At 48.2% G+C, this 15697-nt stretch overlaps 1 protein-coding gene across 1 annotated transcript in view; it reads right to left on the reverse strand.

Annotated features, from left to right (window-relative positions):
- The window catches only part of itga1 (integrin, alpha 1), a 296244-nt gene that overhangs the window by 108450 nt on the left and 172097 nt on the right, over nt 1-15697 (reverse strand). Inside the window, exons 16-17 of the mRNA XM_085965982.1 lie at nt 7663-7793; nt 6248-6417 (exon numbers count right to left, since the gene is read on the reverse strand). Of these exons, the coding sequence (XP_085822108.1) occupies nt 6248-6417; nt 7663-7793 (301 nt within the window). The remainder of the gene's footprint in view (nt 1-6247; nt 6418-7662; nt 7794-15697) is intronic.

The following is a 15697-nucleotide window of genomic DNA, read 5'->3' on the forward strand; positions in this document are numbered from 1 at the left end:
GCAAATATGGTCCGTAGGACTGCTATCGTTTTCTCTGTAGTGGTTGAGGACATTTTGATCACCTCAGACCATTTCGAGTGCGCATCCACTGCTATTAAGAACATTGAGTCCATGAATGGACCAGCAAAATCAATATGCACCTGTTGCCATGGAGAGGAGGGCCACTCCCATGGGTGTAGAGGGGCATGTGGTGGTGCATTTTGGACCTTCTGGCATTCTGAGCAGCTCTTTGTTAGGTCGATCCCCAGCCACCACACGTAAGCCCTAGCAAGGCTTTTCATTTTCACCCCTCCCAGATGGCCTTCGTGAAGCTCATTGAGCACTCTCTCCCTTAACTTGGGTGGAATTACCACTCGGGATCTACACATCACTGTCCCCTGGCATACTGACAGCTGTTCTCTTCTGGATGAGAATGCTGGCAACAGTGAGTCGCCATGTGTTGGCCATCCCTTCACCATCAAATCATATACCCGAGACAGTGTCGGATCATTGCGGGTCTCCTCTATATCCGTGTTAGTTACTGGCAATCGTTCAATTATCGACGAATAAAATATTTCGATAGGGTCTACTGCTGGTGCTTCCTCCACAGTAGGCAGTGGCAGGTGTGATAGCCCATCAGCGTTTCCATGCTGTTTCGTGCCCTCATACTCTATTTCATATTGGTTCGCCCCTAGAAAAAGGGACCATCTTTGTAGCCGTTGTGCAGTCATCACCGGAACGCCCTTCTTTGGATTAAAGATGGAGACAAGTGGTTGGTGGTTAGTCAGCAAGGTGAACTTCTGCCCATGCAGATAGTGGTTGAATTTTTTTACTCCCCATACTAGGCTGAGGGCCTCCCTGTCGATCTGGGCATAGTTGCGCTCGGCTGAGGTTAGTGACCGAGACGCAAAGGCTACTGGCCTCTCCAACCCGTCTGGGAATTTGTGCGACAGCACCGCTCCAATACCATAGGGTGATGCATCACATGCCAACCGAATTGGTAGTGCTGGGTTGAAATGGGCCAACACCTCTTTTGATGTGATCAATTCTTTGCACTTCTGGAAAGCTCATTTACATTCGTCATTCCACTTTCATGGTACCCCCGTTTGCAGTAGGGTGTTCAGTAGGTGTAATACTGTAGACAAATCTGGTAAGAACTTATGGTAGTAGTTCACCAGCCCGAGGAACGACCTCAGTTGTGACACATTTTCCGGTGCTGGAGCCGTGACTACTGCCTCAATCTTTTCAGGGGACTTATGTAACCCCTCTTCATCAATAATGTGGCCAAAATACGAGATCTGCTTCTGGAAAAACTCGCACTTGTGGCGATTAGCTCGTAGCCCATATTCCTTTAATCTAGTGAGCACCTTCTCCAGGTTGGCGAGGTGATCACTGTCATTTTTGCCCGTGACCAGGATGTCGTCCAAATAACACTGGGTCCCTGGAATCCCTTGCAGGACTTGATCCATTGCCCTTTGCCAAATAGCCGGAGCCGATGCTACCCCGAACACCAGCCGGTTGTATTGGTGAGACCTTTATGAGTCTTGATCGTGAGGCATTGTTTCGAGGCTTCTTCTACCTCCATTTGCAGGTACGCCTGGGCCAGATCAATTTTGGTGAAGCGTTTACCTCCAGATAGTGAGGCGAAAATATCCTCAATCCGTGGAAGTGGATATTGTACCGTGTGAAGGACTGGGTTCACTGTCACCTTAAAATCCCCACAGATGCGGACCTTCTTTGGTTCCCCAGGCATATTACTCAATGACCTCTTCATTACAGGAACGATGGGTGTAGCCCACTCGCTCCAGTCTACTTTGGACAGTACTCCTGAACGTTCCAACCCTTCCAGCTCTGCTTCGACAGCTGGTCGGATCGCATAAGGCACCGGTCTGGCCTTATAAAACTTTGGGCTTGCATTTTGCTCTATTTTAATCATCGCTGTTATGCCTTTTAGTGTTCTGAGTCCCTCCTGGAACACTTCTTGTGCGTCAGTTAGCATTTTTGACAGTCGTCCAGGTGTGACGTCGTCATCCTTTTTGGCCTCAACCTTCAGTGCCTGTATGAAATGCCAATCTAATTGTATCTTCCGGATCCATTCACGTCCTAGTAGTGGTGGTCCTCCATCTGGCAATACATATAGGTCCATTTTGGGTATTTCCAGGCCTTTGTATATCACGTTCACCCTTATTTTTCCTTTGGGGTAGACTTTTTGCCCCGTGTACGTCTTCAAGACAATCTCTGTAGCTTTCAAGGGTATATGTGAAAATAGCCGCTTGTAGTCCCTTTGGTTTATGACTGTTAGGGCTGATCCTGTGTCCAATTCCATTTTCACTTGGACTCCGTCTATCTTGAGCATGACCCAGATAGTCTGGTGATCCTCCATTTTGATTACCTTATGTAGTTTCAGACAACCCAGCTCCTTGCTTCCGGAGTTTGTATCACTTTTCTGTTTGTCTGAACTACTCTCCGTCACCTTATGTACCTTTTTGTACTTCTCCTGTGGAGATTTCTTGCTGCTGGTTTTCTTCCCTGACCTGCAGACTCTTGCTATGTGTCCTGCTTTTCCACACTGTCTGCACACTTGGTCCTTGAACCAACAATCCTTCTGGTCGTGTGTTGTTCTGCCGCAGCGATAACACTTCCCTGCTCCATAGGACATTTCATTGGTGCCATATTCTTGCGGTCTCCGTTGTATCTCTGCAGCGTCCCGTGCGGCTGCTTCGTGTGATACTGCCATGCTGAAAGCCTTGTCCAGTGTAAGATCCTTTTCTGATAGAAGCTGTTTCTGGGTTCCTTCACTTTGAAGCCCACACACAAACTTGTCCCTTAACGTATCTGCTAGTCCCAATCCAAACTGGCAGTGTTTCGATAGCTTGCGCAGTTCCATTAAGTACTCAGCATTACTTTCGTCTTTATGCTGGTTCCTTTTGCGGAACTTAAATCTTTCTGCTATCAGCAGCGGTGTGGGGTTTAAGTGGTCCTGTAGGATTTCCACTATGCTTTTGAAATTCTTATCCACTGGCTTCTCTGGGGTTATTAGGTTTCGCAGTAAGCCATAAGTTTTTGCACCCATGGAATTCAACAAAACCAGTGCTTTCCTAGCATCTGGCACTTCATTCGCCTTGCAGTGCACCTCAATGCGTTCCACATATGTCGCCCAATCTTCGACTTCATTGTCGACCGCAGTGATACTGCCACTCTTCGGCATCCCTGGGTGTGATTAAACTGTCTAAAATGGCATCTCCCGCGCTCTCCCTTCTTCTCCGCTGGCAGAAAATGGCGTCTCCTGCGCTTTCCTTTCTTCCCGCGTTCGCCCTTCTTCTCCGCTGCGGCTTCTAAAATGGTGTCTCCCGCGCTCTCCCTTCTTCTCCGCGGCTCAATGGCGTCTCCCGCGCTTCTTTTCTTTCCCCCACGGATGCTGTTCAGCCCTTGAGCCCTGGCTGTGCTCTGCGCGTTCTCCTTTGCGCCTCTCTCGTTGCTGCCGCTCAGTCCTGAACCTGGCTGCTGCTTTACCCTCTTTCTCTTTTTGTTTTCCGTCGACGCCGCTCGGTTTTCAACCCCCGGCTGCGCCCTGTGCGCTTCACCCTCTCTCTTACCCCGTCGACGCTGCTCGGCCTTTTCTGTGCCATCGGTCGGCTCCAGCCGCCACTGTCTGGGAAGGGTCTGTGCTGTACCTGTTGCCAGTCTGTTGCTGGATCGTCGTGGCTGGAGAACCAAGCCCAGCTCTCAACAGCCTTCCCTGCGATGTTCACTCTCTGCCGGATGACTGGGTGGTTGCTCGTGGTCGACGCCCGTGCTTCTGGCCTCGACTTTCTTCCACCGTCCTCCCGGAGCGAATCCTTGAAAGGAAATGCAGAGTTGCAGGTAGATTCGAATCGACCTCGTCGCCACTGTTGAATCCGTGATTCTTAAAGTATGATGTTTTCCAATAACTAGACGAGGCTGTAAGTTAACAATCAACAGGTGTTTACTGGAGGAGGGGTAGTCTAAAGACTAACAGTACAGAGGCATGCTCAAGGCTTATATACAGGTGTGGTCACTGCTGGTACTACAGTTATACAGGAGCTGCAAAAGGTAGTTCTCTCTTAAAGGTACATACACTACAGTTTTCATCATAATGCGAGAGCTTCTATTTTACAAAACCTTTGAACTGCGGGAGACAGGAATTTCCCTGGGCTGGCCACCAGTCTGAAGTTAACTTAGCCTTTTAACACTCAACTGGGGCCCATTAGCAATAAATAGAAAAATATGTGCACCAGAGCTATCAACAGATTTTAGGATGACATTAAGTCATGCCAATAAAAGCTCCTCCCTTCTGTGAGCAGTCAGGTTGAACTACATGTTCTGTAGTTAATAGAAACTCATGAGTTAGTTACAGAAAGTTGATAATAGTTTATGTCCAGAATAACCCAGACTGTTTACATATAATCTATTGACTTGTCAGCATTTGTCAACAAACCTCAGACGATGAACTAAAATTCTGGAATTTCTCAACATCTGGTCACCAATGTCACGCACGGGAGAGAGCTGACAATTGGCTGAGGAAGTCATTTTGGTGATTCAGCAGCTTGTCCGCACGAGCAGACATTTTTGGTGGACAGATCCCTCATCAACTAATTTATTGAATAGGTTTCACAATTTATTGATAAATAGCAGTTCTGTTGAGAAAATATTAATCAAACCATAAATATGCCATTGTATTGATTGACACACTGGGTTAGCTGTCAAAACACTAGAACCAGTTAACAAGCTCATTAACAACAGTTTTGTTGCTAAATGGCTTTATGTAAATAGTGTAATTGTCAAAGATCTGCCAGTCACAGATCCTTCACATGAAATAAACTCTATCTTGTTGCTGTGAACATGAATTATTTTGTTACATGGCTACAACTGTTCTCACATACTTTATGCTTGAATATAAAACCTCAATTTGATTAAAGCACAATGTCCAATTCATGGTTAAAAAGACTGCGGTTTCCAATCCAGGTCAACATGCAATCACTGTAATACTAGGCAGACAAGACAAAGCAAGCTTGAGCCAACAGTCCCAGTTTAAGAACTGGCACAATACTGCTTTTGAACTAAACTCATGCTGAGAGCCTGGGCTTTTAAGGGACATTAATGTTTGTTCTCTTGACGAACTACATTGCTTATTTTGTAATAATTTATCCAGTAACTTAGATTGCACCATGATTGTATGGTGTTTTGAGGCTATTTATTCTCACTACTCTGCCTAACAATTATGTGAAATTACACTCAACACTCAGTCATAACTTACTCATTTTAGAAAATAAATTCTGAACATTTCAGACAACTTTTAGCACACAAAGGCCTGGAGTTTCCATTCGGTGATGTGTTTTTTTTCGCAATTCGCCCGACATGTAACCAACGCAAAAGATTGTGGAATTTTAAGTGCAAATTACGTTCAGCACAACTCGGGTTTCTGCGATTTTTTGCGCTAGTTTAAAAAACATTGCACTAGAAGCCAGCCCTGCCCACAAAACTGGCCACGCCCCCCAGGGTGAATTAATCACCATTGGGAGTTTCTGCTAATTGAGCTCATTTGTGGGCTTTCGAGGAGGTGCCAAAAATTCAGATGTTTTTTTTGGGTTCAAGGACACTTTTAAAAGCTTTTGAATATATTTTTAATTTACTAAGAAACTGACTACTGTACCCAAATATAACTAGCAAATGGTTCTGTATATTTTTTAAAAGTCATTCTCAGTTGTTTAAAATCAGGTTACTCACAGGCGGTGGATTGACACTAATTCAAAATGCTTATTTTTTGTGATAAACCTATTTTCAGCTGTGTTAATCAAACTGCACCAAGTTACCACTCTAAATATCTCAAGGAAAATCTTTTAAAGACATTTTTTTTAAATTACGTTTTAAAATGCTGCCCAATTGCGCTGGTTCATGGCAGATTTTACATCTGCCAATATGCAAATGAGTTTGAGCAGAAACTCGAGAAAAAAAACTTTTCAAAATGGGTGCACTTTTGGGTGGAATTTACGCCCTTTTCGCCGATTGCGCCCAAAGTGGAAACTCTACCACTAGGGTATCAGCATAGAATTTATCCTTACCAAGGCTCTTTGTAACCAAAAAGAAAATGTTATATTCTTATTCACATTATGTAAGATAAGATGTCCTGTGCATTATGCACATTTTTTGCATATATAGAAGTTCAGAGGAACTACATCGCTCCAAAGTGAATTACTCAATTGCCTTTGGCTTCACGTAAGCAATGCTCCAATCCCTGTAAACATACCAATTGGTTGCAGTGGTTCTTTACCAGACTTCAGGCTGACATTGAAACAGATCTTTGCTGTAATACACACTGTTGGCTTCTCGTCAATTACACAGTTCTTGTTCTGGATATTGATCTTGTTGGGGTGAAATTTCAGTTTGCTAATCGTCACTTGAGCTATGTCACGGGACCTAGTAAAAGATTTTAAAAACACAATCACTAAAATCATGTAGCATTTCCAAATACTTCCAGCAGCGTCTTAAGCATTTAATTACAACGCATTCTGGGAATACTAATCAAACTCAATGGGCTGGATTTTCCCAGCCCTGGGGAGGTGGGTTTGGAGGCGGGACTGCTGGGAAAATGGCAGAATCTGGGGGCGGGTTCCCATCCCGCCCACAACCCGCCTCCGTGCCATCTTCCCAGGAGGCGGGTAGCCGACCCACGCCGGGCCCCGTCTCCTGGAGGCAGAAAGGGGATTACAGCCACTTTACCACCTGTTAACAGGTAGTTAAGAGGATTATCCCCATTTTTCCACCAGAGGCGCGGGCTTCCCGATGTCGGAAACTCCGCCAGGGTCACCGAGACGAGCAGTGGGTCTGCGGGGGTCAGAGAGGTGCAAAAGTGCACAGTGGAGGTGAGTGATGGGTGCAAGTGTGGAGAGGTGAGTATGTGAGGTGAGTGGAAAGTGATAGAAAATGTTTACTTACCTTTGTTTCTTCCTGCAGGCTTCAACCGTTGGGGATGCGGAGACTCTCGCATCTCACCGCAGAGATGACAGATGGCTGCTGCATTCTCCGATGCAACAACCATCTAATTTCTGCTCACAAAAGAGGTTTGATGAGTCTTGAATACAAGAACTCATCAAACAACAGAGAATGTCAGTGTTTGACAGCTTCACAGAGCTGTCAAACGATGACAATTCATCTGTCAAAAATTTTTGACTGATGAAATGTTATGCACTGACGTTCTTTGTAACCGGCTTCCTCTTAATTGGGCTGCTAAGCCCGCTGGGTGGGCTTAACAAGGTCAATCAAGGGAAAATAGCGTGGGTTGGCCACAAGTCGATGGAGGCGGGACTGAAACCCGACAAGCAGCAGTCCGCCTCCAACACGGCCCCGTTGACAAAATCACCCCCAGTATGTTAGAACTGCAGTCTATAAAAAAACGACGTAAACATTTTAGAGTTGAGACTTTACTGCAAAGTCACCTCAGGAAGTCGTTTTTTATATATAGACTGAGGTTCATTGTGCTGTTCAAACTACACCCTTTATATTGTGAGGAGAAAGGGTGGGGGCAGAAATATATGTAATAGACTTTGTAATAATGGGCTTCCAGTAAATTTGCAAATCACACAGAAGGAAAATTCTGAGAATAAGTAGTTAATAGGATAAAATAAAAATAGGGAGTAATTGTAATACAAAACTGATACGAACCAGAAGAGGGCGACACCACCTAGTGCTCCAACCGTAATATCTACCAGACCATCGTCATTCAAATCCATCTGCCCATCGATCGATTGGCCAAAATAATTGAAATGGACATCTGGTGCAGATGCAGAGATGCGCTATTAAGAAGGACATTTTATTAGCTTCATTTATACGCAAAATGTTCAAATAAAAAAAAACCGTTGCTTAATATTATGTACAATTTCCGGTTTAGCTGTAACATTTAAAAGAGATGAATGTTTGTGAGTGTTGTTGATTGACAGCTTTCAATGGTACTCACTAGTTACTGACCCACAAACAACAGAAAATAACAATGGCAGCAGAACGATGATGACTTTCAACTTATGCATGAGGGAAATAGTTTTACAGTTTCATCTTGAGAGTAAAAACTAATATTAGATCTCCTTTCTTTAGAATTGTAACAATTTCATCTTTGAAAACAGAAAAAAAAAGCTTATTGATGTGGTTTTCATATTGGTCCAGGAGACAAGGATGAGCAGTCACATCAATTTATTTCTGCTTCTGTACAACCATTGGCAGGAATGGTTGGGGTAGATCTTGACTTTGTGCGATAATAGAAAACGGGTGTCAGCAAGTTGGCAGCCTATTCTGCTTCTCTCCTGATTTTTATTTCACAGCATAGTTATTCTGCTAAAACCCTGTAAGAATATTGATAGCCACTTATGGGTCCCGATAATAACTGAGAGGCGAGAATGGGAAGGTGGTGGTGGTGGTTGGGGGGGGGTGGTGGGGGGGAGAGATTTAGCGGCCAGGGGCTGGGGAAGTGAGTTGGATACTGGAGATCAGGGGAAGGCTGGAGGAGAGTTGGCCATCGGAGGTTGGGGTGGCGGGGGGGGGGGGAGTTGGACATTGGGGGGAGCGGAGTTGGGCATCGGGGGGGGAGGGGAGTTGGACACCAGGGGGAGGGGAGTTGGACACTGGGGGGGGGGGGGTGAGGGGAGTTGGACATGGCGGGGAGGGGAGTTGGACATCGGAGGGATTTGGACACCGGGGGGGGAGGGGAGTTGGACATCGGGGGGGAGGAGAGTTGGACACTAGCGGGGAGGGGAGTTGGACACCGGGGGGGGAGGGGAGTTGGACACCGGGGGGAGGGGAGTTGGACATCGGGGGGGAGGGGAGTTGGACATTGTGGGGGAGGGGAGTTGGTCATCTGGGGGAGGGGAGTTGGTCATCGGGGGGAGGGGAGTTGGACATCGGGGTGAGGGGAGTTGGACATCGGGGGGAGGGGAGCTGGACATGGGGGGAAGGGAGCTGGACATGGGGGGAAGGGGAGTTCGACATGGGGGAGGGGAGTTGGTAATCGGGGGGAGGGGAGTTGGACATCGGGGGGAGGGGAGCTGGACATGGGGGGAAGGGAGCTGGATATGGGGGGAAGGGGAGTTCGACATGGGGGAGGGGAGTTGGACATGGGGGGGAGGGGAGCTGGACATGGGGGGAGGGGAGCTGGACATGGGGGAGGGGAGCTGGACATGGGGGAGGGGAGCTGGACACGGGGGGGGAGGGGAGTTGGACATGGGGGGGAGGGGAGCTGGACATGGGGGAGGGGAGCTGGACACGGGGGAGGGGAGCTGGACATGCGGGGAGGGGAGCTGGACATGGGGGGGAGGGGAGCTGGTCATGGAGGGTGGAGGAGCTGGACATCGGGGGGAAGGAAGCTGGACATGGGGGAGGGGAGCTGGACATGGGGGAGGGGAGCTGGACATGGGGGAGGGGAGCTGGACATGCGGGGGAGGGGAGCTGGACATGGGGGGGAGGGGACCTGGTCATGGAGGGTGGAGGAGCTGGACATCGGGGGGAAGGAAGCTGGACATGGGGGGAGGGGAGCTGGACATGGGGGGGAGGGGAGCTGAACATGGGGGGGAGGGGAGCTGGACATGGGGGGGAGGGGAGCTGAACATGGGGGGGAGGGGAGCTGGTCATGGAGGGTGGAGGAGCTGGACATCGGGGGAGGGGAGCTGGACATGGGGGGGAGGGAGCTGGACATGGGGGGGAGGGGAGCTGGACATGGGGGGGAGGGGAGCTGGACATGGGGGGGAGGGGAGCTGGACATGGGGGGGAGGGAGCTGGACATGGGGGGGAGGGGAGCTGGACATGGGGGGGAGGGGAGCTGGACATGGGGGGGAGGGGAGCTGGACATGGGGGGAGGGGAGCTGGACATGGGGGGAAGGGGAGCTGGACATGGAGGGTCTAACATTGGGGGGGGGCAGTATCCAATTTTGGGGAGGGTATCCAATCGCGGGGGTTGGGGGGGGGTTCCGATTATGGGGAGGGAAGCAGGTAAATTTGGTGGGCCGGGGAAAGCACTCTTCATCCTCCTGGCCCACAAGCAGTGCTGGAAAGGCACTGTGTTCCACTTACCTGAAATGCTATTTGTTAGAACTTTAGTATAGTGTTGCGTTCTGAATTCTACTTTTCACCTCTCATAATCACAGATAACATTCAATCCAATGGGGAATAAAAAACAACAAATTTCTCTGCTCCAAACAACCACGTAGTATACTTACAAACAGAAACATTTGCGTTCTCTGCTTGGATCAAAGGTCTTAATTGTAGTGTATGTGCTTTAAGTCAGAACTACTTTTTACAGCTCCTGTATACTGTAGTACCGGCAGTAACCACACCGGTATATAAAGCTGAGCGCATGCCTCTGTACTCCAGTCTAGAGATTGCTCTCCTCCAGTAAAGACCTGTTATTTGTTTATGTACAGCATCCGTGTAATTATTTATCCACTGAACCACGGATCTAACAGTGGCGACAAGTGTTGATGCGAATCTACCTGCAACATTAGACAAACAAAAAAAATAGTCGAGTCCAGGAACACGGGCGTCGACCGCGAGCAACCGCCCAGCAGTCAGGCAGAGATCCAACTTCACTGGGGAGGCTGTGGAGAGCCGGGCTTGGTTCCCCAGCCACAACGAGCAGTAAGAGACCAACGACAGGTCCAGAGCAGACCCTTCCCGAGCAGCGGCGGCTGGAGCCGACCGACGGCAGAGAGAGAGAGCCGGGCAGCGTCGACGGGGTAAGAAAAAGGGTGAAGAGAGCAGGGCGCAGCCGGGGGTGGATCACCGAGCCGCATCGAGGGAAAATACTGCAAAACCGGAGAGAGGGTAAGAAACAGCCGGGTTCTAGACTGAGCGGCGTCGACAAATATCAAGAGAAGAACGTGCAGAGCACAGCCAGGGATCACGGGCTGATCAGGGTCCGCGGGGCGAAGCAAGGGGAGACGCCATTGAGCCGCGGAGAAGCAGGGAGAGCGCGGGAGACGCCATTGAGCCGCAGAGAAGGAAGAGCGCGGGAGACGCCATTTTGTGAAGCCGCAGCGGAGAAGACGGGTGAGCGCGGGAAGGAAGGAAAGCGTGGGAGATGCCATTTTGTGCCAGCGGAGAAGAAGGGGAAGCGCGGGAGGCGCCATTGGTGATAGTTAATGCACAACCAAGGATGCCGAAGAGTGGCAGTATCTCTACGTTCGACAATGAAGTCGAAGATTGGGCGACATATGTGGAACGTATTGAGGTGTACTGCAGGGTGAATGAAGTGCCAGATGCTAATAAAGCACTGGTTCTGTTAAATTCCATGGGTGCAAAAACTTATGGGTTACTGCGAAATCTAATAACCCCAGAGAAGCTGGTAAACAAGAATTTTGAAAGCATAGTAGAAATCCTACAGGACCACTTAAACCCCACACTGCTGCTGATAGCAGAACGATTTAAGTTCCATAAAAGGAACCAACACAAAGACGAAAGCAATGCTGAGTACCTAATGGAACTGCGCAAGCTATCGAAATACTGCCAGTTTGGAGCGGGACTAGCAGACACGTTAAGGGACAAGTTTGTGTGTGGGCTACAAAGTGAAGGAACCCAGAAACGGCTTCTATCAGAAAAGGACCTTACGCTGGACAAAGCTTTCAGTATGGCAGTATCACACGAAGCAGCCGCAAGGCGCGCTGCAGAGATACAACGGAGACCGCAAGAATATGGCACCAATGAAATGACCTATGGAACAGGGAAGTGCTATCGCTGCGGCAGAACAACACATGACCAGAAACATTGTTGGTTCAAGGACCAAGTGTGCAGACAGTGTGGAAAAGCAGGACACATAGCAAGAGTCTGCAGGTCTGGGGCGAAAACCAACAGTAAGAAATCTCCAAAGGAGAAGTACAAAAAGGTACACCAGGTGATGGACAGTGGTTCAGATGTACAGTGATGTGCCTCAATAAATCCGAGACTCGATGTTAGCGAAACAAAACAAGGCTTTTATTGACTTAGAAGGTAACACACAGAGGAGAGGTATCTTCCATCCAGAGGTCTGCCATACTGGATGTGATGCAGGCTGGGCCAGCTTACATAGGGGCCAGGTATGGGCGGAGCCCTACACACAGTACAATACAATGGTGAGGAAACAGAACTGAGGTAAGGGAAATGAAACTGAAACCAACCACAGTCACAGGCAGAGAATACCAATGAGTGATGAATGGAATATTTCATCACATACAGAAAAGTGACACAGACTCCGGAAGCAAGGAGCTGGGTTGTCCGAAACTACATAATGTAACCGAAATGGAGGATCACCAGACTATCTGGGTTACACTCAAGATAGACGGAGTCCAAGTGGAAATGGAATTGGACACAGGGTCAGCTCTAACAGTCATAAATCAAAGAGACTACAAGCGGCTATTTTCACACATACCCTTGAAAGCTACAGAGATTGTCTTGAAGACGTATATGGGGCAAAAAGTCTACCCCAAAGGAAAAATAAGGGTGAAAGTGACATATAAAGGTCAGGAAATACCTAAAATGGATATATATGTATTGCCAAATGGAGGACCACCACTACTAGGATGTGAATGGATCCGGAAGATACATTTAGATTGGCATTCCATACAGGCACTGAAGGTGGGGGCCAAAAAGGATGACGACGTCACACCTGGACGACTGTCAAAAATGCTAACTGACGCAAAAGAAGTGTTCCAGGAGGGACTAGGAACACTAAAAGGAATAACAGCAACAATTAAAATAGAGGATAATGCAAGCCCAAAGTTTCTGAAGGCCAGACCAGTGCCTTATGCGATCAGACCAGCCGTCGAAGCAGAGCTGGAAGGGTTGGAATGTTCAGGAGTACTGTCCAAAGTGGACTGGAGCGAGTGGGCTACACCCATCGTTCCTGTAATGAAGAGGTCATTGAGTAATACGCCTGGGGAACCAAAGAAGGTCCGCATCTGTGGGGATTTTAAGGTGACAGTGAACCCAGTCCTTCACACTGTGCAATATCCGCTTCCACGAATTGAGGATATTTTCGCCTCGCTATCTGGTGGTAAACGCTTCACAAAAATTGATCTAGCCCAGGCGTACTTGCAAATGGAGGTAGGAGAAGCTTCGAAACATTACCTTATGATCAACACCCATAAAGGTCTCTATCAATACAACCGGCTGGTGTTTGGAGTAGCCTCGGCTCCGGCTATCTGGCAAAGGGCGATGGATCAGGTCCTGCAAGGGATTCCAGGGACCCAGTGTTATTTGGACGACATCTTGGTCATGGGCGAAAATGAAGGTGATCACCTCGCTAACTTGGAGAAGGTGCTCGCCAGATTAAAGGAATATGGGCTACGAGCTAATCACCACAAGTGCGAGTTTTTCCAGAAACAGATCTCGTATTGCGGCCACGTCATCGATGAAGAGGGGTTACATAAGTCCCCTGACAAGATAGAGGCAGTAGTCAAGGCTCCAGCACCAGAAAATGTGTCACAACTGAGGTCGTTCCTCGGGCTGGTAAACTATTACCACAAGTTCTTACCAAATTTGTCTACGGTATTACACCCGCTGAACACCCTACTGCAAACAGGGGTACCATGGAAGTGGGATGACGAACGTAGACGAGCTTGCCAGAAGTGTAAAGAATTGATCACATCAAAAGAGGTGTTGGCCCATTTCAACCCAGCACTACCAATTCGTTTGGCATGTGATGCATCACCCTACGGCATTGGAGCGGTGCTGTCGCACAAATTCCCGGACGGTTTGGAGAGGCCAGTAGCCTTTGCGTCTCGGTCACTAACCTCAGCCGAGCGCAACTACGCCCAGATTGACAGGGAGGCCCTCAGCCTAGTATGGGGAGTAAAAAAATTCAACCACTATCTGCATGGACAGAAGTTCACCTTGCTGAGTGACCACCAACCACTTGTCTCCATCTTTAATCCTAAGAAGGGTGTGCCAGTAATGACTGCACAGCGGTTACAAAGATGGTCCCTGTTTCTAGGGGCGAATCAATATGAAATAGAATATAAAGGCACGAGACAGCATGGGAACGCCGATGGGCTATCGCGCCTGCCACTGTCTACTGTGGAGGAAGCACCAGCAGTGGACCCTATCAAGATATTTTATTCGTCGATAATTGAACGATTGCCAGTAACAAATGCGGATATAGAGAAGGAGACCCGCAATGATCCGACGCTGTCACGGGTATATGAATTGATGGTGAGGGGATGGCCAACACATGGCGACTCACTGTTGCCAGCATTCTCATCCAGAAGAGAACAGCTGTCAGTATGCCAGGGGACAGTGATGTGTGGATCCAGAGTGGTGATTCCACCCAAGTTAAGGGAGAGAGTGCTAAATGAGCTACATGAAGGTCATCTGGGGGGAGTGAAAATGAAAAGCCTAGCTAGGGCTTATGTGTGGTGGCCGGGAATCGATCAACAAATCGAAGACCTAACTAAGAGCTGCTTAGGATGCCAGAAGGTCCAAAATGCACCACCACATGCCCCTCTACACCCATGGGAGTGGCCCTCCTCTCCATGGCAACGGGTGCACATTGATTTCGCTGGTCCATTCATGGACTCAATGTTCTTAATAGCAGTGGATGCTCATTCAAAGTGGCCTGAGGTGATAAAGATGTCTTCAACCACTACAGAGAAAACGATTGCAGTCCTACGGACCATATTTGCCAGAAACGGGTTGCCAGAGCAGATCTGCTCTGATAATGGACCACAGTTTGTGTCCGATGAGTTCCAAAAATTCATGAAAAGGAATGGGGTAAGGCATTACACATCCGCCCCGTATCATCCAGCCACCAATGGATTGGCTGAGAGGTTCGTACAAACCTTTAAGAAGGCGATAAAGGCCATGTGCGACGAGGAAATTCCACTACAGCATAAGATGGACAATTTCTTATTAGCCTACCGAAACGCAACACATGCAGTTACCAACCAGACCCCGGCCATGATGTTCTTTAACCGAAGGTTGAGATCTCGCCTGGACTTGCTCAGGCCAAATGTGCGAAGAAATGTTGAGGACAAACAATTCCAGCACATCAACGAGAAGCTGACAAGGAGCTTCAATGTAGGGCAACCAGTCTTGGCCCAGGACTATCGAACAGAGAAGTGGCAACCCGGAACAATATGTACAAGGCAGGGGCCATTAATGTACACAGTGGATGTCAGGGAGAACATTGTGAGATGCCACGTCGATCAGATCTTAGCATCACAGGAATGCGTCAACCCCATGTCTCGAGCACCTGGGGATGAACCCGACATACCGGTAGCATCTACTTCAGACCCAGTAGCAGTGGAACCCAATGAACTACCCGATGAAAGGGGGTCAGAATCGCCTCTGCACCAAGAACAAGAACCTCCGGAAAGGCGCTATCCCGAAAGGGTCAGGAAGCCGCCCCAAAGACTGAATCTATAAATGGACTTTTGTTATTGAATGTACATGTAAAAATGTAATTGTTATTTGAATATTAAGGGGGTATTATTAATCTAAAAAGGGAGGAATTGTAGTGTATGTGCTTTAAGTCAGAACTACTTTTTACAGCTCCTGTATACTGTAGTACCGGCAGTAACCACACCGGTTATATAAGCTGTGCGCATGCCTCTGTACTCCAGTCTAGAGATTGCCCTCCTCCAGTAAAGACCTGTTATTTGTTTATGTACAGCATCCGTGTAATTATTTATCCACTGAACCACGGATCTAACATTAATCACATCCTATCACATTAAATTAATGTATG

This window comes from Somniosus microcephalus, chromosome 2 (genome assembly GCF_052327205.1).
Source record: "Somniosus microcephalus isolate GS21.2 chromosome 2, FLI_Smic_1.0, whole genome shotgun sequence".
NCBI lineage: Eukaryota > Metazoa > Chordata > Chondrichthyes > Squaliformes > Somniosidae > Somniosus > Somniosus microcephalus.